The sequence below is a fragment of the Perca flavescens genome, chromosome 15, assembly GCF_004354835.1.
Source record: "Perca flavescens isolate YP-PL-M2 chromosome 15, PFLA_1.0, whole genome shotgun sequence".
NCBI lineage: Eukaryota > Metazoa > Chordata > Actinopteri > Perciformes > Percidae > Perca > Perca flavescens.
In genome coordinates this window covers 28400657-28426168 of record NC_041345.1, presented here as the reverse complement: position 1 = coordinate 28426168, position 25512 = coordinate 28400657, and the positions used below count along the sequence as shown (strand labels likewise).

The 25512-nt window shown below is 40.3% G+C and overlaps 2 protein-coding genes across 2 annotated transcripts in view; both read right to left on the bottom strand.

The window, feature by feature from the left end:
* The window catches only part of si:dkey-283b1.7 (von Willebrand factor C domain-containing protein 2-like), a 22008-nt gene extending 12629 nt beyond the window's left edge, over positions 1 to 9379 (bottom strand). The window contains exons 1-2 of the mRNA XM_028600466.1: positions 8419 to 9379; positions 5986 to 6342 (exon numbers count right to left, since the gene is read on the bottom strand). Of these exons, the coding sequence (XP_028456267.1) occupies positions 5986 to 6342; positions 8419 to 8493 (432 nt within the window). The 5' untranslated portion in view covers positions 8494 to 9379. The remainder of the gene's footprint in view (positions 1 to 5985; positions 6343 to 8418) is intronic.
* A 701-nt stretch (positions 9380 to 10080) lies between these two features.
* Positions 10081 to 25236, bottom strand: LOC114569736 (SWI/SNF-related matrix-associated actin-dependent regulator of chromatin subfamily E member 1). The gene is made up of 11 exons (XM_028599785.1): positions 25158 to 25236; positions 24565 to 24622; positions 21139 to 21182; positions 20281 to 20379; positions 16245 to 16325; positions 15456 to 15587; positions 14922 to 15093; positions 13715 to 13887; positions 12874 to 12975; positions 11988 to 12264; positions 10081 to 10496 (listed from the first exon to the last, which is right to left on the bottom strand). The coding sequence occupies exons 2-11, from the start codon at positions 24569 to 24571 to the stop codon at positions 10081 to 10083; spliced, it is 1503 nt and encodes a 500-aa protein (XP_028455586.1). The 5' UTR covers positions 24572 to 24622; positions 25158 to 25236.
* Between the last annotated feature and the right edge of the window lie 276 nt (positions 25237 to 25512).

The following is a 25512-nucleotide window of genomic DNA, read 5'->3' as shown; positions in this document are numbered from 1 at the left end:
CTTTTCATCACTTTTTTTCGACATACTATACTATGGCCTTTTCATCACTTTTTTCGACATACTATACTATGGCCTTTTCATCACTTTTTTCGACATACTATACTATGGCCTTTTCATCACTTTTTCGACATACTATACTATGGCCTTTTCATCACTTTTTTCAACATACTATACTATGGCCTTTTCATCACTTTTTTCGACATACTATACTATGGCCTTTTTATCACTTTTTTCAACATACTATACTATGGCCTTTTCTCACATACTATACTATGGCTTTTTCATCACTTTTTCGACAAAATATACTATGGCCTTTTTATCAATTTTTTCGACATACTATACTATGGCTTTTTTTCGACATACTATACTATGGCTTTTTTTTTTACCACTTTTTTCCACATACTATACTATGGCTTTTTAATCACTTTTTTTGACATACTATACTATGGCTTTTTTATCAATTTTTTCGGCATACTCTTCTATGGCCTTTTTATCAATTTTTTCGGCATACTATACTATGGCCTTTTTATCACTTTTTTCGAGATACTCTTCTATGGCCTTTTTATCAATTTTTTCGGCATACTATACTATGGCCTTTTTATCACTTTTTTCGACATACTATACTATGGCTTTTTAATCACTTTTTTTGACATACTATACTATGGCTTTTTTATCAATTTTTTCGACATACTATACTATGGCTATTTTATCAATTTTTTCGGCATATAATACTATGGCCTTTTTATCACTTTTTTCGAGATACTATACTATGGCCTTTTTATCAATTTTTTCGGCATACTATACTATGGCCTTTTTATCACTTTTTTCGACATACTATACTATGACTTTTTTTCGACATACTATACTATGGCTTTTTAATCACTTTTTTTGACATACTATACTATGGCCTTTTTATCACTTTTTCGACATACTATACTATGACTTTTTTTCGACATACTATACTATGACTTTTTTTCGACATACTATACTATGGCTTTTTAATCACTTTTTTTGACATACTATACTATGGCCTTTTTATCACTTTTATCGACATACTATACTATGGCCTTTTTATCACTTTTTTCGACATACTATACTATGACTTTTTTTCGACATCATATACTATGGCTTTTTAATCACTTTTTTTGACATACTATACTATGTCCTTTTCATCACTTTTTTCGAGATACTATACTATGGCTTTTTATCACTTTTTCGACATACTATACTATGGCCTTTTCATCACTTTTTCGACATACTATACTATGGCCTTTTTATCACTTTTTCGACATACTATACTATGGCCTTTTCATCACTTTTTCGACATACTATACTATGGCCTTTTCATCACTTTTTTCAACATACTATACTATGGCTTTTTCGACATACTATACTATGGCTTTTTCATCACTTTTTTGACAAAATATACTATGGCTTTTTTATCAATTTTTTCGGCATACTATACTATGGCCTTTTTATCACTTTCTTCGACATACTATACTATGGCTTTTTCGACATACTATACTATGGCTTTTTCATCACTTTTTCGACAAAATATACTATGGCTTTTTTATCAATTTTTTCGGCATACTATACTATGGCCTTTTTATCACTTTCTTCGACATACTATACTATGGCTTTTTTTTTTACCACTTTTTTCCACATACTATACTATGGCTTTTTTATCAATTTTTTCGGCATACTATACTATGGCCTTTTTATCACTTTTTTCGGCATACTATACTCTGGCCTTTTTATCAATTTTTTCGGCATACTAAACTATGGACTTTTTATCACTTTTTTCGACATACTATACTATGGCCTTTTTATCACTTTTTTCGACATACTATACTATGACTTTTTTTCGACATACTATACTATGGCTTTTTAATCACTTTTTTTGACATACTATACTATGGCCTTTTTATCACTTTTTTCGACATACTATACTATGGCCTTTTCATCACTTTTTTCAACATACTATACTATGGCTTTTTCGACATACTATACTATGGCTTTTTCATCACTTTTTTGACAAAATATACTATGGCTTTTTTATCAATTTTTTCGGCATACTATACTATGGCCTTTTTATCACTTTCTTCGACATACTATACTATGGCTTTTTTTTTTACCACTTTTTTCCACATACTATACTATGGCTTTTTAATCACTTTTTTTGACATACTATACTATGGCTTTTTTATCAATTTTTTCGGCATACTATAGTATGGCCTTTTTATCACTTTTTTCGAGATACTATACTATGGCCTTTTTATCAATTTTTTCGGCATACTATACTATGGCCTTTTTATCAATTTTTTCGGCATACTATAATATGGCCTTTTTATCACTTTTTTCGACATACTATACTATGGCTTTTTAATCACTTTTTTTGACATACTATACTATGGCTTTTTTATCAATTTTTTCGGCATACTATACTATGGCCTTTTTCGACATACTATACTATGGCTATTTTATCAATTTTTTCGGCATACTATACTATGGCCTTTTTATCACTTTTTTCGAGATACTATACTATGGCCTTTTTATCAATTTTTTCGACATACTATACTATGGCCTTTTTATCACTTTTTTCGACATACTATACTATGGCCTTTTTCGACATACTATACTTTGGCTATTTTATCAATTTTTTCGGCATACTATACTATGGCCTTTTTATCACTTTTTTCGAGATACTATACTATGGCCTTTTTATCACTTTTTTCGACATACTATACTACGACTTTTTTTTCGACATACTATACTATGGCTTTTTAATCACTTTTTTTGACATACTATACTATGGCCTTTTTATCACTTTTATCGACATACTATACTATGGCCTTTTTATCACTTTTTTCGACATACTATACTATGACTTTTTTTCGACATACTATACTATGGCTTTTTAATCACTTTTTTTGACATACTATACTATGTCCTTTTTATCACTTTTTTCGAGATACTATACTATGGCTTTTTATCACTTTTTCGACATACTATACTATGGCCTTTTCATCACTTTTTTCGACATACTATACTATGGCCTTTTCATCACTTTTTTCGACATACTATACTATGGCCTTTTTATCACTTTTTCGACATACTATACTATGGCCTTTTCATCACTTTTTCGACATACTATACTATGGCCTTCTTATCACTTTTTTATAGTATGTTGAAAAAAGAGATGAAAAAAAGCCATAGTATAGTATGTAGAAAAGAATTATGAAAAAAGTCATACTATAGTATGTCGAAAAAAAATTATAAAAATATAGTATAGTATAGTAAAAAAAAAAAATAAATAGTATAACGAAAAAAAAGTGACAAAAAAGGCATAGTATATTCCGTACGCATAGGTAGATGAGGTGGCTGAGTGGATAAGGTGATGGACTGTCAATCCTTCGGGCCCTTCCCGCGTGGGTTTGAATCCCATCCTTGTCGAACCATAGGTAACTGTTCTGCTAAACTCGACATACTATACTATGGCTTTTTCATCACTTTCTTCGACATACTATACTATGGCCTTTTTATCACTTTCTTCGACATACTATACTATGGCCTTTTTATCACTTTTTTGGACGTACTATACTATGGCCTTTTTCGACATACTATACTATGGCTTTTTTATCAATTTTTTCGACATAGTATGCTATGGCCTTTTTATCACTTTTTTCGACATACTATACTATGACTTTTTTCGACATACTATACTATGGCCTTCTTATCACTTTTTTATAGTATGTCGAAAAAAGAGATGAAAAAAAGCCATAGTATAATATGTAGAAAAGAAGTATGAAAAAAGTCATACTATAGTATGTCGAAAAAAGTGATAAAAAAGCCATAGTATAGTATGTTGAAAAAAGTGATAAAAAAGCCATAGTATATTCCGTACGCATAGGTAGATGAGGTGGCTGAGTGGATATGGTGATGGACTGTCAATCCTTCGACATACTATACTATGGCCTTTTTATCAGTTTTTCGACATATTCTACTATGGCCTTTTTATCACTTTTTTCGACATACTATACTATGGCCTTTTTATCACTTTTTTGGACATATTATACTATGGCCTTTTTCGACATACTATACTATGACTTTTTTCATAATTTTTTTCGACATACTACACTATGACTTTTTCGACATACTATACTATGGCCTTTTTATCACTTTTTTCGACATACTATACTATGACTTTTTTCATAACTTTTTTCGCCTTAATATACTATGGCTTTTTTTTATCACTTTTTTCCACATACTATACTATGGCTTTTTTATCACTTTTTTCAGCATACTATACTATGGCCTTTTTCGACATACTATACTATGACTTTTTTCATAATTTTTTTCGACATACTATACTAAGGCCTTTTTATCACTTTTTTCGACATACTATACTATGGCCTTTTTCGACATACTATACTATGACTTTTTTCATAACTTTTTTCGCCTTAATATACTATGGCCTTTTTATCACTTTTTTCGACATACTATACTATGGCTTTTTCATAATTTTTTTCGACATACTATACTATGACTTTTTCGACACACTATACTAAGGCCTTTTCATCACTTTTTTCGACATACTATACTATGGCCTTTTTATCACTTTTTTCGACATACTATACTATGGCCTTTTTATCACTTTTTCGACATACTATACTATGGCTTTTTCATAATTTTTTTCGACATACTATACTATGACTTTTTCGACATACTATACTATGGCCTTTTTATCCCTTTTTCAACATAATATACTATGGCCTTTTTAATCACTTTTTTGGACATACAAAAATTTTGACATTTGGGCCACTTGGGGGCAGCACAACAAGTTTAGATGTTGATGAACATATGGTGTGAATCTCTGAGATAGCCACGCCCCCTTCATTTGACCATAAGAAGTGGGACTACATAGAGAGGGAAATGAACACGTGACATTATGAAATAAAAGTCTACTAAAATAAAATAAATTGACATTATGTGAAATAAATAAAAGCAGAACCTATTTATTTATTTATTGAACTGAATTGACTCATTTATATACAGTATGTATTCATATATTTAAAGCCTACTATTCATTTCAGGATGTATTTCACATTTGTTCATTTATTTAACGTCGAATAAAATGGCATTCCATATATCAGAGCATGTTTGCTGGAAACAGTGAACTGGAAGATGCTACACACCGTAGAGCAGCAGACTTGGTGTTCTTTTCACATTACATCGACGCACACATTTTGACTAGAGAGTGCAGCTTTAAACTTTCTTTTGAGAGATATAACTAGTTAACGTTAATACAATATCGATGCTGGATTAACATGACAAAGAGGACAACTACTCTGAAACCAAACATGGATGTGTCAACTCATCATGTTATGCTACTTAACACTCCTAATAATCTACATTCATCTCAGTTGTAGTTACTAGCCTAGTTCCTTTTCAGATCAAGAATTGTATACATCAAACATATGAATTGCTACGGATGAAACTACCCAACAGCAAATACAGTTGACATACAATTTGACATTCAGATGCTGCTAGGACAGTAATGAATTTGGAATAAAATTCCAATCATATCTACATAATACATCTAACACGTTCAATTGAGCCATTACATAATGAGTACATTTACTTTTGAAACTTTACACTAATAGAGATTTTGAATACTTCAAAAGAAGTAGTTTTTTTTTTTAATTATTGCTACTTTTACTGACAGACACAAAAAGTAGTACAACAAATAGTTAGGCAGTAGCCAAAGCACACCTGTAGGCCTGTGTAAACATGTCATTATAGATATGTGATGTGCACAGTACATCTCAAATGAGCCACGATCTGAGCTGCGTCATCATGTCGCCCTAATCTGCGAGCTGTGTGAATAGGACAGTGTGGTGGGGGGAGTGTGTGTGTGTGTGTGTGGGGTGGGGAGGGTTTTTTGTTGAGAGGGGGGCGCAGTGCAGAAGTTTTGATCTTTCTCACCCTGAACTCCTCTAGGAGCCGGTACGTTTTGCCCCCGTAGACACAGACCCTGGCCATGGCCTCGCACACCGGGCAGCACTCCTTGTATCCCATCCGCGTGCACCGGGGGTGGATGCGGGGACACTTGGGTCGGACGCACACGGGACCGTCCGCGGTGCACGTGCACGGACACGCCGTGGGGCTCGGGTAATAGACCTCTCCGATGCCGTAAACGAAGCCGTGGTCGTCGATGCACCACTTCCCCCGGTAGTCCGCGAACTCGTAGTCCAGGTCGCTCTTGGAGGAGTACTCCGCCGCCACCGCGAGCTCCGCCACGCGCCCTGGGCCGTGCGGCAGCAGCAGAACCAGGACCAGAACCAGAACCAGCGCGGTGGAGAGGCAGCTGAGCGCGCGGGGCTCGTGGCTCATGGTGAACAGGTTACCCGCACCGACGACGGCACCGACCGTGTGTGTGTTTGTGTGTGTGTGTGTGTGTGACTGGCTGCTGCGCTCCGGTGCGCTTCTCCTCCCCCCGTCAGGGGCGCCGCTGACGCCGACACATGCATGCGCGTCAGTCCGGACTGTCACTAATCCCCTTCTCCCACTGGTGAAAAACACACGCATGGAGCTCTAATCTCTAGGTGTGACTTCATAACTCATAACTTCATAACATAACTCTGAAAATGAGATTTAGGCTTACCGCTACTCAGCTGATTGACAGTAGACGATTTGCTCTTTAAAGCTACGGAAGAGATTAGATGATGTGGGACACCCCCACCCTCATTGGCAGGCCCGGATTAACAGTGGGGTGACCTAAGGGGAGCACATTCGAAGCTGCCCCCTTCTCCCACTTTCATTAAAGACTATAGACTATATGAGATCTTTTTTTTATTTATTTCTTGCTCTTCGAATTTCACTGTGGTTTTCACTGTCAGGTAGGATATTTTTCTTTTCAAAATGTTTTATTTTGAAAAGCACTGTAAAATATTTACTCTGCAAACCCTTGGTGTTCTCTCAATGAGCTTCATGAGGTAGTCACCTGAAATGGTTTTACCTTCACAGGTGTGCCTTGTCAGGGTTAATTAGTGGAATTTGTTCCCTTATTAATAAAAAAGCAAAGGGTGGCTACTTTAAAGAATTTAAAATATAAGACATGTTTTCAGTTATTTCCCACTTTTTTGTTAAGTACATAATTCCATATGTGTTCATTCATAGTTTTGATGCCTTCAGTGAGAATCTACAATGTAAATAGTAATGAAAATAAAAAGGAAACGCATTTCAATGAGGTGTGTCCAAACTTTTGGCCTGTACTGTATATATATATATATATATATATATATATATATATATATATATATATATATATATACATATATATATTACATTACATGTCATTTAGCTGACGCTTTCATCCAAAGCGACTTACAATTAATCGTGTTCAACCTTGAAAGTGCAAACTCTAGACAAGTAGTAAGTGCAAGTACATTAGCTTTAAATAGGTAATGCTACAAATCAAAGTGCAACATCAAGAAAAAAAAAAATATATATATATATTTATTTTTTTCCCACATTCTTTAACCGAGGTGTAGTTGGAAGAGATGCGTTTTTAGGCTTTGGCGGAAGATGCACAGGTTTTCGGCCATCCTGATGTCAATAGGGAGCACTTTCCACCATTTATTATCATTAAAGGGTGGAACATTGGCAAAAAAAAAAAATATATAAAAAATAAATAAAATTACACATCAAATAAATGTTTCCCAAAGATAGTTTCTGTCATTTTAGGTAGTTTCTTTTATCATGTCGATGTTTGGTCAAGTTTTCTCAGTTTCTATTAGGTATTTGATGCTATAAAAAAAAAACACAGGGTGAAACGTCATGATTGACAGCTGTGATTGTCTCCATTGATCAATTCCAAGCACTAGCTGCTGGTGTGGCAGAAACACAAGAGAAAGACTGAGAAATCATCTTTATTTGGATAGAGAAGTTCAGACAGTAGAAAAAAAAAAAAAAAAAATAATACAGGCTTATTACTAAAAACAGTCCTTTAAATGCACAAGTGACTGAGGTTACATTTGGATGAGGGTAGCGTGTGCATTTCTCTGCTTGTGGTGTAAACATGAATATGCAGTCTATAGGAGGACTGGTCTTTAAAAAGAAATAGCCTCACCTTATGGAGAAGCTCTTACAGATTAGATGCTAAGTGAGAAATGGGTCAGGTCTTTCTACATAAAATGTGATGAATACAGGGGGAACAAACAGCAGGGGCAACTTTTTATAGCCACAGATTTTAATGGAAGCACCTTGGAAACTATCATTAATAACTACGGCCTATTATTTCATTTTATTTTTTTCTTGTTTTGTCTTACACTTTAACCTCAATAACGGTTTTCCACGACCTCGGCGCCTCAGTAATTGTCCAGTTGCTTGCAGGATCCGGGTTAGTATGTAGTTCTAGCATGCAGAATGCGAGTGCACGGCCATAACTAAAAATGTGCCTCGCTCCCTTACTAACTTCAGACCTGGAAACATCCCCAGTCAAACTGAAACCTCTTAGAAAATGTATGTTCATGTCAATATAAAAGAATTTGAGTACATTAATCTAAAAGGTTCCACTAGATCTCTAAAAACAAAACAAAAGCAGTAAAAGTAGTTTTGCAAATCACACAAACTGATACAAGATTTTGAAGTGTTAAAATGGGGGTGGGGGGGTGTGAGAGAGAACGTACGCTGAGCTTCAGACAATTGAGACTCAGACCATGAATTATGTTTATGATTTGTACCCCTTTTAAGTTTGCAGCTGGGGCCTTATTTAAGGAAACCAGCAGGGCTGATTTAAATGTCTGTACATCAAAACTGAGCGCTATAGAAAGACCTCTATGTGGAACTCCAGTTTGAGCGACATCCCCGCTATACAAAGTCTACACAGTGGGGGTTACTGGAGGTTTACATTGGAGTGGAAATAAAAAAAATAAAACAGCCATCAGCATGCACCCTCTCCCTACAAACTACTGCTGGAATCACCTTTTTCTCTCCTGGTTTCATAGATGAAGGGAAGGATTATGGAGCAGCTGGCCATGAGCGCAGAATCAGAGCTTCAACGAGATTTAACGAGTTGATCGACAATCGGGAACTATGTCGATAGTCAATTAAGAGTTTTTGGCTTTTATATTTCAAATTGCCATGCGATAAAATGCTAAAGATTCTGTAGTGCCAGCCTCTCAAACGTGAGTATTTGCTGCTTTTCTTTGCCAACTGGAAAAAGTACGGTAGGATTTAGTGACGGATGGTTGACGACAAAGAGGAGCACGCGGCAGTTGCCATTTAACAGCCCCGCAGCATCCTGGTTGTAGGGCTGCTCCCTCTTAGTCGACTAGTCAACTAATCGGTCGTTTTGGTCTTATTCGACTTAGATCTCTTTAGTCGATTAGTCACGTTTGATGCTTTTTTTCATGCCAAATCACTTCTTTCCAAGAAACGTACGAGCACATCTCTGGTAAACACAAGAATTAAAGTGGTCATTTGCATGACTCTTTTGCGGAGAAACAGATCAGTCGATTAAATCAACTAATCGATTAGTCAATACAATTGAATGAGTGTTAGTCGACTAAGAATTTCTTCAATTGAGCACAGCCCTACCTGTTTGAAGTCTGTCTGTGTCTGTGTGTGTGTGTGTGTGTGTGTGTGTGTGTGTGTGTGGTTATTTGACACTGACAAAATCCATCCATCCAAGTGACATTGTAAGAAATTTTGACCCCAGTTTGCGTTCCAGGAAAAATTCGTACGAAACTCCAATTCATTCAGACACATCTTCAAACCAGGTGAGCGGAGTACATTTATATATATCAAAAAAAAAAAAAAAAAAAGGAAAACCTACACAGATTTAAGTAAAATCCTAATTATCTCGTTACCCCCCCCAACAGCGTAGGGCTTGTCCGGGCTGCATGAGGCTGGATGACGAAAAGCCTTCATCACTCGCGTACAAAATACGTGTGTGTGGAACTGTTTATTGACCATACTATCAGACCGCCCATTCACTAGATCTGTATCGACGTCTCACTGCCCCCCCGGCTGCTGCTCCGTCCAGGCAGAGCTGCAGCGCTGGGGAGGACCCCACAGTTACCGCTGTGTATCTGACAAAAAAAACGCACTACTACATGTCATACGGCTGGGCGCCCTGGCTGGGGGGCAGCAGCGGCGGCGGCGGAGGGGGGGCCGGCTCTTCTGAGGCGGGGGCGGGCGGAGGCGCCGCTGCCACATTAGGGTTCGGCGCGCCCGAGTTGGCTTCCTGGGCCGGCGGGGGGTCGGGGACCGCCGGGGCCGAGGCTCCCGGGGCGCCCTCGGAGGAAGGGGGGGGCATGATGCTGCTGCTGCTGCTGCTGCTGTCGTCGCTGGGGGCAATGCTGGTGGGGGTGCTGCTCTCCCTGGGGGGCTCGGGGGGAGGGGTGGCTTTGTCAGAGGCAGAGGGGGGGGGTCAGATGGAGGCGGCGGAGCGGGCTGGGGGTCTGAGGAGGGCTCCGCAGGCACTGCCTCATCTGGGGAGGGAATAAGGAGAGAGAGGGAGGGAGGGGGAGAGAGAGAGAGAGAGGGAGATGCTTTTAGATCAACATGTTTAATAAAAAAATTTAAATAAACAATATTATTTCCCACTTCCGCCAGCGCCTTGTGTGTGAATGGGTGAATGAGAGGCAACTTGTGAAGAGCTTTGTTCGGTAAAGTAGAAATGCACTAAAGACAATATGAGGAAAATATCAAATTGCGATGATTTTGACTGATATTTCGATATGAGTCACGATATTGGAGGGAATGATCATTTTTTTCTAGTCTGTAGGATATGATTTGTAGGCCGGGACGTCTCTGCAGCACCACAATACTTGATGCAGAATGGTTTGACACATTTTGCCTTAATATTGCACCCCCCCTCCAACATGAGCTGGAATATTTGGAGAATAAAGGTCGGGATATTACAGGGAAAATAAACTTTTTTTTTTTTTTTTTTAAAGTTGGAATATTTGCACAATGTGTTTTGGACAACATGGCATCATGACTTTGCGTAAACATACACGGCACTTTCCTAAAGCCAAATGGCGCGTTATCTGTACGCATTTTGAGCTTTCCGCGTGCATGTCTACAGCGTGGCGTCGCCACGTGGCGTCTTATCGCGAGAACGTGGCGTACTATCACGAGAACAACGTCACACGCGTGTAAAAAAAAAAAAAAAAAGTTGGGTTTTGGAAAAGAACATTGGGAAAGGCTTTTGTAAGAAACGACAAAAAAAAACGCATAGGAAAACAATAAACGGTTGAGTTTAGGAAAGAAGCATTGGGGAAGGCTTAAAAAAAAAAAAAAAAAAAAAAGGTTGAGAAACGCCACACGCTTGATAGTCAATTAAGAGTTTTTGGTTTTTATATTTCAAATTGCCATGCGATAAAATGCTAAAGATTCTGTAGTGCCAGCCTCTCAAACGTGAGTATTTGCTGCTTTTCTTTGCCAACTGGAAAAAGTACGGTAGGATTTAGTGACGGATGGTTGACGACAAAGAGGAGCACGCGGCAGTTGCCATTTAACAGCCCCGCAGCATCCTGGTTGTAGGGCTGCTCCCTCTTAGTCGACTAGTCGACTAATCGGTTGTTTTGGTCTTATTCAACTTAGATCTCTTTAGTCGATTAGTCACGTTTGATGCTTTTTTTCATGCCAAATCACTTCTTTCCAAGAAACGTACGAGCACATCTCTGGTAAACACAAGAATTAAAGTGGACGCGATCCCAGCTCTCCTGGGTGAAAGCGCTGCGTTTTACCCATCCGTGGACTTGCTTAACTTACTTACTGCGAAAATTCACATGGCGGCCGAACGGCGTTGATAAACACGCTAAAAAGCGATTATGCGTCTTGATAACACGCCAAAACGGCATACGAATTGGCGTGTCATACATACGCCGCTTTATGAGATCAGTCTGGTTTTGGATTCATTTTGCAGCCCTAGATAAACGCAGTCCATTTCCCGTCCATCTGAACGGCGTGGCTACCTGTCTCCATCGGTGTGGGCTTGTCCTCCTCCTTGGTCCCTGAGGTGGGGTTAGCCGGGCTGCTAGCATTAGCACCGGCCTGCTCTGCAGCTTTGTTTCCAGCAGCCTCCTGCTGCTGCTGCTGCTGCTGCTGCTGCGCCGCCTGCTGGGCGGCTTTCTCCGCCTGCTCGGCCGCCTCACGCTCCCTCTCCTCCGCCCGCCGCCTGGCCGCCTCCTCCGCCGCAGCCATCTCCGCTGCCAGCTTGTCCATGTCCACCTCCACCTTCTGACTGCACAGCTGGAGACACGGGGGAACACTGGGTTTAAACAGTGGCTTCAACTAAGCCCAATTCTCCGTGTACAAATTCACCTCGAGTTGTCGTCAGATTGAGACACACATCGGCGTAGATGAAGTGAGGCGACAACGCGTTCCCGTATGAATGCTCCATTTATCGTTCGAGAGTTCAACGAATACAACATCAGTAACAACCCTCTCCCTTTGGTTACACGTTCACATTTGGTCCAGGGTTAATCCAACAACCTAAACCTGTGGTTAACACGTTATACCAGATGGATGTTTGGCATTCTGGAATAAAACCTCATCCGTGCTTCTCACTCAGCTGTCCCTAGCAGGGGGTTGCATGATACCTCCACTCAATATCGTTATCGCAATATCACGCTGCGCAACATTATATCAAAAGTGTAATATGACAGTCAGTTGAAATAAACCCTGGGTTGTAAGAAAAGTTGTTTTAATTTGTTATGAATCAATTTTTTATGCGTTTTCCCGCCACTTTGGTAGTTTTACATAGGTTTAAAAAGTATCGAAATGAATATTGATATCGCAATATCACATTTTGTCAATATCGTGCACCCCTAGGCCCTAGGTAAAGAAATGCTGCCGCACCCGCTTCAGTTCAGTGTTGAAGGAGTCGGTGGTCTCCAGGAAACGTCTTTTCTTGTCTTGGTGGCGGTCCTCAATCTGCAGAAGTTCTGCCTCCAGCTTCCTCTGAAACACACGAGGGAGAGACAGGTGAGACACACCGATAGTCCTTTCACACCAATCGCTTTAAATCGGGATTATACCCAGGGTGCACCTGAACGGGGTAACCTCTCTCGACCTGCATGGCTTCGACGACCCAGGTCGCGAAGACTGGGGTCGATTTCGTTGTGAATTGCGCACGACCTGGGTCGCTACCAGGACAAATGACGTGATTGGTTGGAAAGGACAGTGGGGCCGTCGCACACTCGGGACTGCAAGAAACTAGGGTGTTCACAAGCGGCGTCAACAGCAGCAGAGCGGAGTAGAGGTGGCACGATTCGTGAAAAAACATCCGAACCGCTGGGATAACATACTCCGTACTTAACGTTGGCTTCGTAATGTTGTACTAACGTTACTCCGTGCGTAACGTTAGCTTAGACCTCGCAATGCCTTGCGTTTCTCACTCCCGCTAAATTATTGTTCATAAGACGTGACATGAGTGACACATGTGGGTAGGCCAAGGTCGAGAAGAGGGAGATTAGCTAACGTTAGCTAACATATTTATATATTAAAAAAAAAAAAGAAAAGAAAAAAAGTCACATTCGAACAGTAATTTCAGCATTCGAATAGTATTGATTTTTTTACTATTCGAATTATATTCCAATTTCGGCATTCGCTCCAACAACCCTGGTGTTGACTAGCCAGACCCTCCTCCGCAGCGCTATGGAGGAAGGTCCGGCAAAAGCGAGACTCATGCTCAACCTACCTGGTGCACCATGAGAGACTGGACCTGCCTCTTAAGGACCTGCATGCGGGCCGTGGTGACCACCGAGCGGACATCTGGCACCACAATCTCACTGAGGATGTCACTGATGAGCCGGTGGTTCCTCTGGAAGCGAGAGGCGGCTGTGTGCTTCACCGAAAAACCATCATCGTAGTCTGGCCAGAGGGGAAAAAGTAGACACTTGACGTGAGCACCGAGGCGGAGGAGGGGAGCAACTGCGCTTACACATGCTTTGCAGATGTCCGCCCTAAAAATGACCTTTTAAGTGCAAAGAACTAGAAGAACTCCAACTGAAAACTGGTGCACTGGATGATTTGCAGCACCGCACTGTCTCATCTTTAACGCTGTGTGTAACGACACATCGATCTGGATCGAAATATTGATTCAATGATCCAATCTCATCGAAGCAAAGGGAAAATATCAATATTCCCTATTTACATATATTCTTTTATTTTTATAAAAAAAAAGAAGAAGAATAGTTTGTTTTTCATTTACATGTCTGGAAGAGCTCAGTAATAAAATTGTCAAATCATAATTTAGGGGCTATGACTTGATGCAATTGTGTTAATGGGCATGTAGTCTATATCCTTGATGTTCAACACGTCTGTTGGTTTTTTTTCCCTCTCTTAGTGTTGGCGCTCTAACCTCCGCTGGATCTCTGAGGACTATGGTTAACTGCTCCTCAGATCTCTGCAGGGTAAATCCAGACAGCTAGCGAGACTATCTGTCCAGTCTGAGTTTTCACTCGCACAACTATTTTAGAGCGGCTCTGTGCGGAGATTAGCGCCGCCCATGACGATTGTGATCGGTTTAAAGAAATGCCACTAAACCAGAGCACGTTTTTCTCCCATCCTTGAATGCTGGACTAGCCAGACCCTCCTCCGCTCCACAGCGTGTGGAGGGTCGGGCAAAAGCGGGACTAACGGGCATGTGTTGTCGTCTCATATCGATCGCAGGCCCCCAAATTCAATCAAAATCAGACTGTGGCAGACTTTGTGACATCAGCAAATATCGTATCATTTAAAGAATCAACATATCGTATCGCGATACACATTGGGATTTAAAACCTTATAAAATGCGAGTTGGCTTTCACATCTATTCATGATTTTAAACCACTATTAAACATCTTTGATATCTTGATTGATGCACTTTAGAAATTATTTTCAAACCTCCCATGTCCAAAACTTACCATCAGGGTCTTCGGCGGGCTGAATGCTCATGTAAGGCTCTCCTTTGTCCATACGACTCTGCCTTTGTCTGCTCTCCTCCTCCATTGCGGCCTCTGCGCGGTTCTTGGCGTTGACGTAGGCCAGGTAGGCTGGTGAGTTGTGGTAGGCCTTTAGAGAGTCGTTATACTCGATCTGACATGGGGGAGAGAGAAAGCAAGGCTGCAGTCACACCGCATCACAGACTACAGGTGAAACATAACGTTACACTCTATTGTGTTTTAGCCTGGTCCCCAGTTATGGGATAAGACACAAGGCTGCAGAGTTTTTATCCAGCCTCCCTGCCTTCAAATGAATGTGTGGCGATGGAGTTTGTGGTATTCTATTTTTACTGCAAATGTATATTCGTTCCAAATAGGGCCGGGTACCGAATACTATACTTTTTAGGCACCGACCAAATTGCTTCCTTAGTATTGAGTAGTGAAAAATGCCTCCATATGTCCATACGTACACACAGTACTGGTTAGACTAAAATTGGGACATTTCCAGCAGCTCACCTTCTCAGCTTCGTACTCGTTCAGGTAGTCCTGTTTCTCTTCATCAGTCAGGTCTCTCCACATCCCGCCGATAATCTTTCCAATCTCCCACAGCTTCAGGTCGGGGTTGGATGCCTTCACTTGGTCCCATACCTTGCATTTGCACGCAGACGACCAGAAAGCACAGACACGTCACAACAGGGCAACTGCAGTTAAATGTAAGTTAGCTAACTATAAGACAGTGACGGAAACAAAGGAGGAAAAGTGCAAAGGAAAGAAGTTAGTCCCCAAATGATAAATCTATTGGACAGAACCATCAACTAAGAACTACCACAAACCATTCAAATGTGTAGCACATTTGGGTTGCAAAATGGCTGGATGGAATGAAATGAAATATATCTAAAAGATAGAATCACCAGTTTTTTTGGCTACATGAATTTTTAAGAGTAGATTTTGTCTTTATGCCATGGCCAGTGTTAAAAATGTCAGCTCTACAACTAGAGAAGCGGTGGAGCGACAAGCCCGGAAGGGGGGAGGAGGGGGGGGGGAAATGAAGGCCCGGAGCAGATCATGCTTGCAGAAGGAAACGAGGAGATTTAATTTGTCTTTATCGTTGACAAACACAAAAGGAGGCTTCTGTAAGCCAACGGGATAACTGAGTGGAGAGCGCTCCACCAGGCGGTGGAGGTGGTGGTGAAGGCGTCATGGCTTGGCTGTTTCGCCCCCTAAAACCCCTGCAATATTTCAGGGGATGGGAGGACAAGCAGTAAAAGCAGACACCGTGGATGGGTGTCTTACCTTCCTGCTTACCTTCCGGCTGTACCGCATGTAAGGCATCAGTGGCTTGTCTGGAGGCTTGGGAGGCTTTGGGACCGTGACGCCTGAGGAGTTCTGTGGGAGGGAGGGCAGAGAGAGAGAGAGAGAGAGAGAGAGAGAGAGAGAGAGAGAGAGAGAGAGAGAGAGGGGGGGGGGGGGACAAAGAAGGGTAGACAAGTGTGAATGAGAAGATGGAAGGGGGAACAAAAAAAAGAGACAGAGGTTTAGAGTAAGAGGCAAGAAAAGCAAACAAAAACACTGTCATAATACATCCGCTGATTATGGTCTGATAATGCTGAGGCTTGTGAGAAGGCAAAATAAGGAGGTGTACATGTAAACGTGACAATACACAATCTTAAATGGTCCTGGATGCTTTCCTGCAGCTGGATAAATGCATTTGTGATGATCATTTTGGCAGCCAACCGTCCCATGGCTTGAAGAATTTATAAAGACTGTCCAAAGGGAATCGAACAATTTTAATAAGGGAAAACTGTTTGGTGTCTATTGAGGGTGTTGACTGATTAGAGCTGGGCGATATGGAAAAATCTAATGCCAATCTAATATCACGATATTGTTGACCAAATACCTCAATATCGCAGATATATTGCAGGGTTGACAATTGGTGCTTACGAAAAAATATTTACACAATGAGATTTTTGATAAATATCAAATGTGTATATAATAACTAAGTGGGAAAAGGCAAATAATAGAAAAGCTAGAACAGTCTGGTAAGTTCAAAATAAATTGCCAGTTAGCAAGACAACAAGCCATGTGAGTTTTGTGGGTGAAACAACAGGAACTATATCAGATACGCTCCTGCCCGACTAACTTCTCATTGGTCGGAGAATCACTGGAAAAACACTGAAAAATAAAACACGGGCGTTGAGCATTTTATTTATTTATTATGATGTGTTTTTTATTATGATGTGTTTTTCCACGACAATGTTCTGATATTTTCTTCATTACGTTTTCCTTTTCAATCTTTTTCAGTTTTAACTTTCTGTCACCGGTTTGGTGTGGTGGGGTTTGAGGGGCGGGGGCACAGAAAGCATGATTTACAATCTTCAGATAACGCCAGTCTGTCATACGGTAATGTCTTCCTTTAATTTACCCGGAACCCAAACAGCCAAGTATGTTGAGTCCGTTTCTCTGTGCCTTTTGTTTTTACATTAGAACCGGACTGGTTAAAGTCAGGGCATTTTGCGACAATTCTTTTTAAAACTACTCGCACATGTGTGACCCTGCAAATTTGAGGACTTGTTTTCTTCATGTTGAAAAAGTAGGAGGGAGCGAGTCTGCCAGAGTTGGCCAGTGTGTGTGAGAGGAGAAGGGTCCGTGAGTGATTAGTCAACTGCATAACCCTGTAAACTACACTTGTGTGTCCTCTCATTGTCCACACATGCTGTTGCACAGTGCTGTGGTTGACATGTTTCCGTATAAAATAATGACGTTGCAGACATTTGCGACAGGTGATCCGCAGCCGAAGTTCATCCGTTTTGTTTTGCTAAAGACCATAAATTGGCAGGGAAAATGCTGCATAGTAATTAGAGATGGTCCGGTATCGGCTCCGATACTGCCTTAAACGCTGGTATCGGGAAGTACTGGAGTTAATGCACCGATCCGATACCACGTAATAAAACCCTACAGAAAATCTACGTTAAAGTAGTTTGTTATTTTTCCGTTATAACTGACTGTCAAATTGGAGAATAAAAGAAAGTTCTGAGGCATTCATTGTTTGTGTTTGTTCATGTGTTACAAAAGTTTAACCTGAGCCAGACTGACAACAAAGATAGAAGTAATATCACATCCATACAGGGATAGTAGTATACAGCTGTTAAAACATAATAAAATATATGACACACTGGTATCGGATCGGTACTCGGTATCGGCCGATACCCAAGTTCAGGTATCCGAATCGGTAAACAAAAAATGGTATCGGGCCATCTCTAGTAGTAATAGCCGATAAGGAGTTAACGTTAGCCCTCATCTCTTCATCACACGTTGTTTACTGTCTCAACCTGGCTTGTGTGCACTTCCAGTCGGCGAAGCTGTGTTGAAAGACCTCTGCAGTGTTCGGCTCGTCAAAAAATCAACCACATTTTTACTCAGTCTTGTCTCAGACAAAAAGGACGGGATTTTATTTCAACACCACAACTGGGATAGTGGGATATCACTTAATTGCCCGTGTATTCACTGATATTATTGATTTATTTAAAAAAAAAAAATATAGGCTGCTAAATAACTATTTTCGTCGTAAAAACAAATAGTGCTTGTGTGAGTGTCATGAGCTCCTCTCTCTTTGGCTCCCTCATCACCCAATATTTCCCACACTGGGTGTTAGATAGCTAGGTACTCCACTTTCTATGGAAGTTTAATCACCTTAGATATGATTGCTCTTTCAGTTTAAAAAAAAAAAAAAAAAAAAAAGAGGAGGAACTTAGAGCCCTATTGAAATGTGTTTCTTCTTCGTATTCTTATTTTATGTGTTTGAATGAAGATGTGAGATGTTTGGGTTACTCAAAAACACTAGAAAATTGCAACGCATGTCAAATTTGGTGAAAAATGCGATCTGATATCGGTCTCGGCCTTGGCCCTGGCAAATTGGCTCAATAGCGCCCCCCTAGCAGTTATCAAAGTTAGAGCCCCCTCTTTTAACCCTCACGTAGAGGCATGAAAGCTACGTGCGTCGCCGCGACGTGTAGTTACATTTTTCGGGTCGGACCCTGCGCCGTCGATTCGACGCACAACTATAAAAAGGCCTTAACATACTCCCCCTACAGATTTCACCCGATCGACTTCAAAATTGGTCAGTACAATCTTAAAGATGGGTCTGGCTTGTCAGGCTATCTTTAAGATTGGAACTCACCATTGATAGGGCTCAATCCGAGGGGCAGGATAAACGGTTGTCTTTCAAATTCCTGCAATAGGATAGCGCTACAACCAGGCAGAGCAACGAAGAAGGTAGCAGAGCTAGTTGATAGATTAAACTTTTGCCGTATCCGCTGAACTCCAAGTCTTCCAGAAGACCGCTGTTCCCAGGAGCAGCAGCAGCCATAAGCCCCGCCCACCAACTCTATACACAATGTGATTGGCCTGACCAAAATTTGGTTTTTCCAGCTCACAAGCCAACAGAGAGTGCCTAGACTGACCCTGGCTGCAAAATAAATTTGCTGCCACTAGATTTCTAGGCTTATCTTAAAAACCTTGCCAAAGCTAAATTGCGAAGCTTTTACACTCGTATCCAATGGTGTGGGCGTGGCCATGTGTCAAATTACCATATAACGCCGAAAAACGGGTAGTCGTTTGTAATTCAAGTGTACATTGTCCAATCTGCCTCAAATTTGTAATGTCTAATTAGAGAAGAGTATACAAGTCAAACATGAGTTATAGTCATAACACCACCTACTGGCAACAGGTAGTAAGCCCTGAGGGAAATAATTGGTTTTTACTGAAATTTACACGATGTGGTTGACAAAAAAATACAGCAACATGACGTATAAATAGTGTGTGTTCTCTAGCGCCACATAGTGGACACAGGAAGTGGTGCACAATTAGTATGTCATTTCCAACGCTATGCACTATATGGAGGGAATTAAGTCTAAATCTTGTGTTCAGCAGTAATGGAAATACACGGCCGGTGTCGACTGGGAGCTGAGGGCACACCCGGAGTGCACGGTGCTTGCAGCTTTAATTTTAGTTTTAGCCTTTAGTCATAGCATAGAAAATGCTTTTGACGTGATGCCTTTTGGGAACGTGTTTGTTCAGTGTTCGTACAGTGTAATATACACAACTAAGTTATAAGCAAAAATGTAAGGAGCCTAGCTAGAAAGGATAGCTATATATTCACTAGTTAGAATGAAGCTCATATACGGTGTTACTTAATAAATAATTTAAGCCTTTTTGATGCTCCTTTCATTCCACTTCGCCCCATATCTATGCACTTATATTTAGCCCAAGACTCCCTATTATCCTGAGCCCATCCCCCTTTCCTGTTTTTTTCTCTCTCCAAATCCCTCCATCAGTTCATTACCCTGCTGGAGCCTCCGGAGCTCCCTCCCAGGCGGAGGTTGTTGTAGGCCAGATGGCTGTAAGGGTTGTAGCCCACAAACCCTGGGGTGGAAGGCATTTGCTGATGGAAGACAAATGAGACAAAACACGAATGAGAAATGGCTTACAAACAAGAGGAGGAAGAGGGATAAACATAAATAAGTGAAAAGGGGGAAAACATGGAAATATATGTGTCTTTTGCTTGTTTGTTTTCCATGATGTCATCATGCAAGGAAAAAAAAAGAAAAAAAGGCAATTGACCAACAGGCTAGCATTCAAAATGAATCCACAACATGTGAATGTTGCATGTAAATAAGGAATAACAAGCTCAGGCCACCCTCTATTAAATCGCAAGATGCATTTAATTAAAATTGAGTTGAATTAGCCATGTGACCATTTCAACTTTAAAACAGCACCGTGCCCACTGAATGTAAGGTAATGAAAAGCATCAAAACAAGCATGTTGGCTCTTTAACATGTGCTTAACTCTGACCTTTGATGCCAAAAAAGGTTAAGATCTTAAAGCAGATTTACTTCGTAAAAGAGGCACATTGACCCATTCTGAGCAAGACCTTAAATAAGTGGTGGTATGACAGGATAGAACAGAAGTGAGAGTGAGAGCGATGATGGAGAGCTGAACAACTTTGTGGCAACTCTGCGTGTTCCCGCAGAGAGAAAAAAAGAAAATTAAATGAAAGCAATATAAAAAAAATGTGGAGGGAGGGGGGAGTAAGACAGCAAGAAAGAAAGAAAAGGAAACCAAAAGAGTGGACAGAGCTAACATGGCCCTTTGGTCATTAAACAGTAAATGCTGAGACTGGAACTGAGACTTGGACACTTACTGTTGTCGGGGCAGGGGGAGGGGGAGGGGCGTAGGATGGTCGTTCTGTGCAAGAAAAAAAAAAATGTTAGTCAGCTGTTACCACAACCTGTGCAAAACAATGAGCAAATAATTTTTATTGGGTGGCTATGGTTTATTTACATTAGTCTAAATTATATTTATTTCATTTATAATACTGCTATACAGTGAACACTAAACTTAAAATTCAAATCATCTGTCAATGAGCCCCGACTCTAATTTTTCGACTCCCTTATTTTGTTTATGCCGCATCATTATTCACGGAACACAGGAAAACACAATGGCATTGTTGGTATTGTTGTTTCAAAAGGACCTAACTCCATTAGAAATATAGAGGGGCAATTGCAAAACTCTGGAGCAGGTTATGTTGGACATTAGAGATCAACCAGTGTTAAAGCACCGCCTACTGACCAATCAATACTCGACTGATAACGGCGTCACCGTTAACATTCTCTGATGGGTATTTTTTATGAAAGATATAGATTTTCCACGCAGGGAATTACGTGCTTCTTGAGCTGTGTGTTGCCAAGGCACACATTGGTTTGAATTATGTTTTTTTAATTAATTAATATATATATTTATTTTTTATTATTATTTGCTCTCACAAACACTTCCCACTGCCAGGGTTGCAACGACAGTTTAAGGAAAGCACAAGTGTAATTATGGTCAGATCTAGTGCCTGACTGATGGGGAAGTGAAATTGACAAGCGTTGTGATTTACGCATTGACAGCGTTGGCTATTTATTTTGCCAGCTCTCCTTCCTGTTTCAGGAAGCAGCGACTGTATTGCATTTTACCTGTTAAACCGTGTCTGTGTTCTTCATATTTATGTAGAATTATAGTGTGCTATTCTTAAGTAAAATAAGCGGCTCTAGTTTGCGATTGGTCGTGCTGCGCAACTCCCGCCTCTTTTACGTGAACGTGCGCGCCGCCGGATTTGGAAACCCTGGGTTGATTGAACTAGTTAACCACCGTCGTGACACAGGTTATGCGGGACCGCGGTTGTTAGGTTAGGTGAAGCCGGGTAACTGAAAGAAATCCAGGGCAGGTTGATCTTGATTTGTAGTACAGGACTCAAGGCCCGTATTTATCAAGATTCTCAAAGTGCCATTTCAGTCCTAAGTGCTGAGAATTCATGAAATTTACTCAAACTTTTCAAACTTTAGGGCGTTTTCACACATACCTCGTTTGGTCCGGACTTTCGGACTTTTTAGTTTGATCCGAACCAAAATTACAGGTGTGACCGCGGTCCAGATCAAAAGACCAAATTTTGGTCCGATAAAAAGAGGTGGTCTCGGTCCGGACCAAACTGAACCATGGTCCGGTTCATTTATAGTGTGAAAGCATTTTTTGGATGGTTCGGACTTTTGGACCAAATACAAGAAGCTCTGGCAGGCTCTCCTTGTGTTACAAGACCGGGGAAGCTCCTTTAAGGTGCTTAGTGAGAGAGCGTGACGGTGAATGCGTTCAGAGAAGATGTCGGCTATCAGAGCAGAGAATACATCAGCAGTTTATTTGTTAAGTGGTAAATGTACAGCGTAGGTTTCAGTTTGTCTCTGAATAAATGCTCCAGAAAGAAAGTTCCCGTGTCTTGCTTCTCAACATCACAACAAAACAAAAAGGGCCGCGGCAGTAGGGGGAGAGCAGCAAGCAGTAGGGGGAGAGCAGCAAGCAGTTGGGGGAGAGCAGCAGTCAGTAGGGGGAGAGCAGCAGTCAGTTGGAAAAACTCCGACACAGAGAGAGGATATGAGAGGATGAGGAAGCCCTTCAACAAACCAATCAGTTAGAAGTATCTGGAGACGTAGCTCACGTATGTGATGACGGCAGGACGTAGGTTTGTCACGTATAGATCTTTAGTGCGCTTGCAAAACTGCAGGTTGAAACCACAACTTACCGGATCAAATGTATACAATGTAACAAAAACATGAACCTTGGTCCGGACCTTGGTTTGGACTTTCATGTGTGAAAACGCCCTAAGTTGAAAAGCCAGTTATCAAATGTCTTAAAGCTAAGAATCACAGTTACTCTCCCAGTTATTTAAGACAGCTCGAGAGCTCTCTTGTGTGGTTAGGAGTTGCCACTAGGGGCCTGCGATGGCACGGAGGAGACAGAGCGCAGTGCGCAAATCTTTCAGGAGATGAAGAATGTTTTGGAAATGTTTGACGACGAGCAGTTAATCAAACTGTATCATTTGGACAGAGCAGGCATAAAATATATATAAATAATACTATTTAGGCAGGTCAGTTAACAGCACGCCGGTGTAAAATTTGTAATTAAGACATGAAGGAAAATGTTTTTCTTTCATTTCCAATGTGTGTATCATAATGTATTCTCTTGTAAATTCTTTACTGTCAAATGTGTGTCGAATGTAAACTCCTCTTAGGAGTTTCCCCATTAAAATGGGAATTTATCTGAGAATATTCCTAAATAAGGAAATATATTCAGTGATTGGTCCATGCCTACGCCGTCATCCAAAATCCCGTTTCCGGCACAGAAAAGTGTTGTGAATCAAACAACAATTCACTTAAATTACGACTGAGATGCTTGAAAACCAACTTTTAAGTGCAGCTTTGAGCCAAGAATATTTTTTTTATTCTTAAATCAATTCTATGCAGTGTTCTTGTGAGTAATTCTCAGAGGCTTGATAAACACAGGCCCAGAGTTTGCTGCTCTGATGCTTTCAGCGTCAGAGCTGCACCCTAGCGAAGTCAGCTACACCACATGTGACCTAGACACTGGCATACTTCCTCTACTGCCACCCAGTGCGATCGTCACTTCAGCCGATAGAGCTCCGCAGTTCGCCAAGACCTTACATATTTTTGACTGTCTTCACAATACAGGTAAGGGGTAAAACAAGACCATTGCTATAGGTTATTTTAAGAATTCAGACTGGAGCAGCTTCTATGCTGATTATTTATCAAAAATCTTGTTGTGTGCATATTTTGTGAAAGCACCAATAGTCAACCCTACAACATCGCCACAACATCGATATATTTGGTCAAAAACATTGTTATATTTGATTTTTCTCCATATCACCCACCTCTAGTAAGTCATGCTTAATATTGTACATCTTATAATTCTACATGAAAACAATACTGTTGTTTTTATATTTAAAATAATTATAGAGATACATAACCAAATAAACCTGATAAAATATTGAAATAAATTTAGATTTTGATGATACCTTCATAAATTGTGACATTTGTTTTTTGTAGAATCGTGTTAATTTTACACTACTGGCTCCCACCTAGGGTAAGGGCTATGATAGAAACCAAAGGGAATGTGTTTACTATTCACTGATGGTTACTTACACATCTATTATATATACTCACGCTCTGACTGAATAGGAACACCACCAATGAAGTGAACTTTGGTTTGTACTATTAACGTTAATAACATGCATACTTACTTGACATCGTGGCTGGATTGTTGGCTAAGTAGAGGAGGCTATTTCCATATTGGTTAACCTGGATAAGAAAAAACAAACTATTAGATGAACTACAACAACTAACGTTACGCTTTTGCAATTAGTCGTTTGGTAAACAAAGTTACCGGCTAAAGACAACAACAATGAATTATAACAATGGCTGACGGGACTTAAACAGCTAGCTAGCTAGGGTCGGCCTTCTAGCAAACCCGCTAACACAAAGAGACCATTTGCTTCATGATAATGTTGAGAATGGAATCCAATTAAATGGATTTCAAAGCAATTTGGACCCAAAACATCCGAATCACACGTCCGTGCTTACCGGTTGAACCTTCAGACGTGTGCAACCCTTGCTAAATGTTTGAACAAGCCTTGCCGTTGAAGCTAGCTAGGCTAACGAACAATATACACTCCCGCTAACGCTAGCTACATGGGGATAATTACCTACCAATTTTAGCTAAGGTTTCTAACGGTAAAACAAATATATCTTTAGTCGTTCTTACACTTAAGTTTCTAAATGCTAAAAATGTAAACATTTCAAGTAATTATATTGAAAACAACGTAAACATACTCACTCAATCGTCCTTTGTTCCCTCCGTTGGGCCGCTTGTTCCGCCTTTCACACACAAACCGGAAGTGTTGATTTTGTTCTGGTTGGGAAAGGATGTTTTCAGAATAAAAGTGGAGTTACTTCAATACACAGTATAAATAAGATGTTCTCAAACTTTTTTCAGTACCCCCTTTGAATTGTGTTTTTAAGCCATGTACCCCGTGACCAGGGCAAAAAAAAAATTACATTTACATTGCACAACATTTACATCTAGATATAAAGAGGAATAAATACAGTGTCGGCAACAACAACCTTTAAATGCTACATTTCAAATGTTCAGAATACATCACTTCATTCATTATTATAGTATAATTATTTTA

Coding starts and splice junctions, on each gene's coding strand:
- LOC114569736 (XM_028599785.1), bottom strand. Junction 15,588..16,244: donor ACATGCGGTACAGCCGGAAG/GTAAGCAGGAAG, acceptor TGCAAATGCAAG/GTATGGGACCAAGTGAAGGC. Junction 10,497..11,987: donor GCCCACACCGATGGAGACAG/GTAGCCACGCCG, acceptor TTCCCTCCCCAG/ATGAGGCAGTGCCTGCGGAG.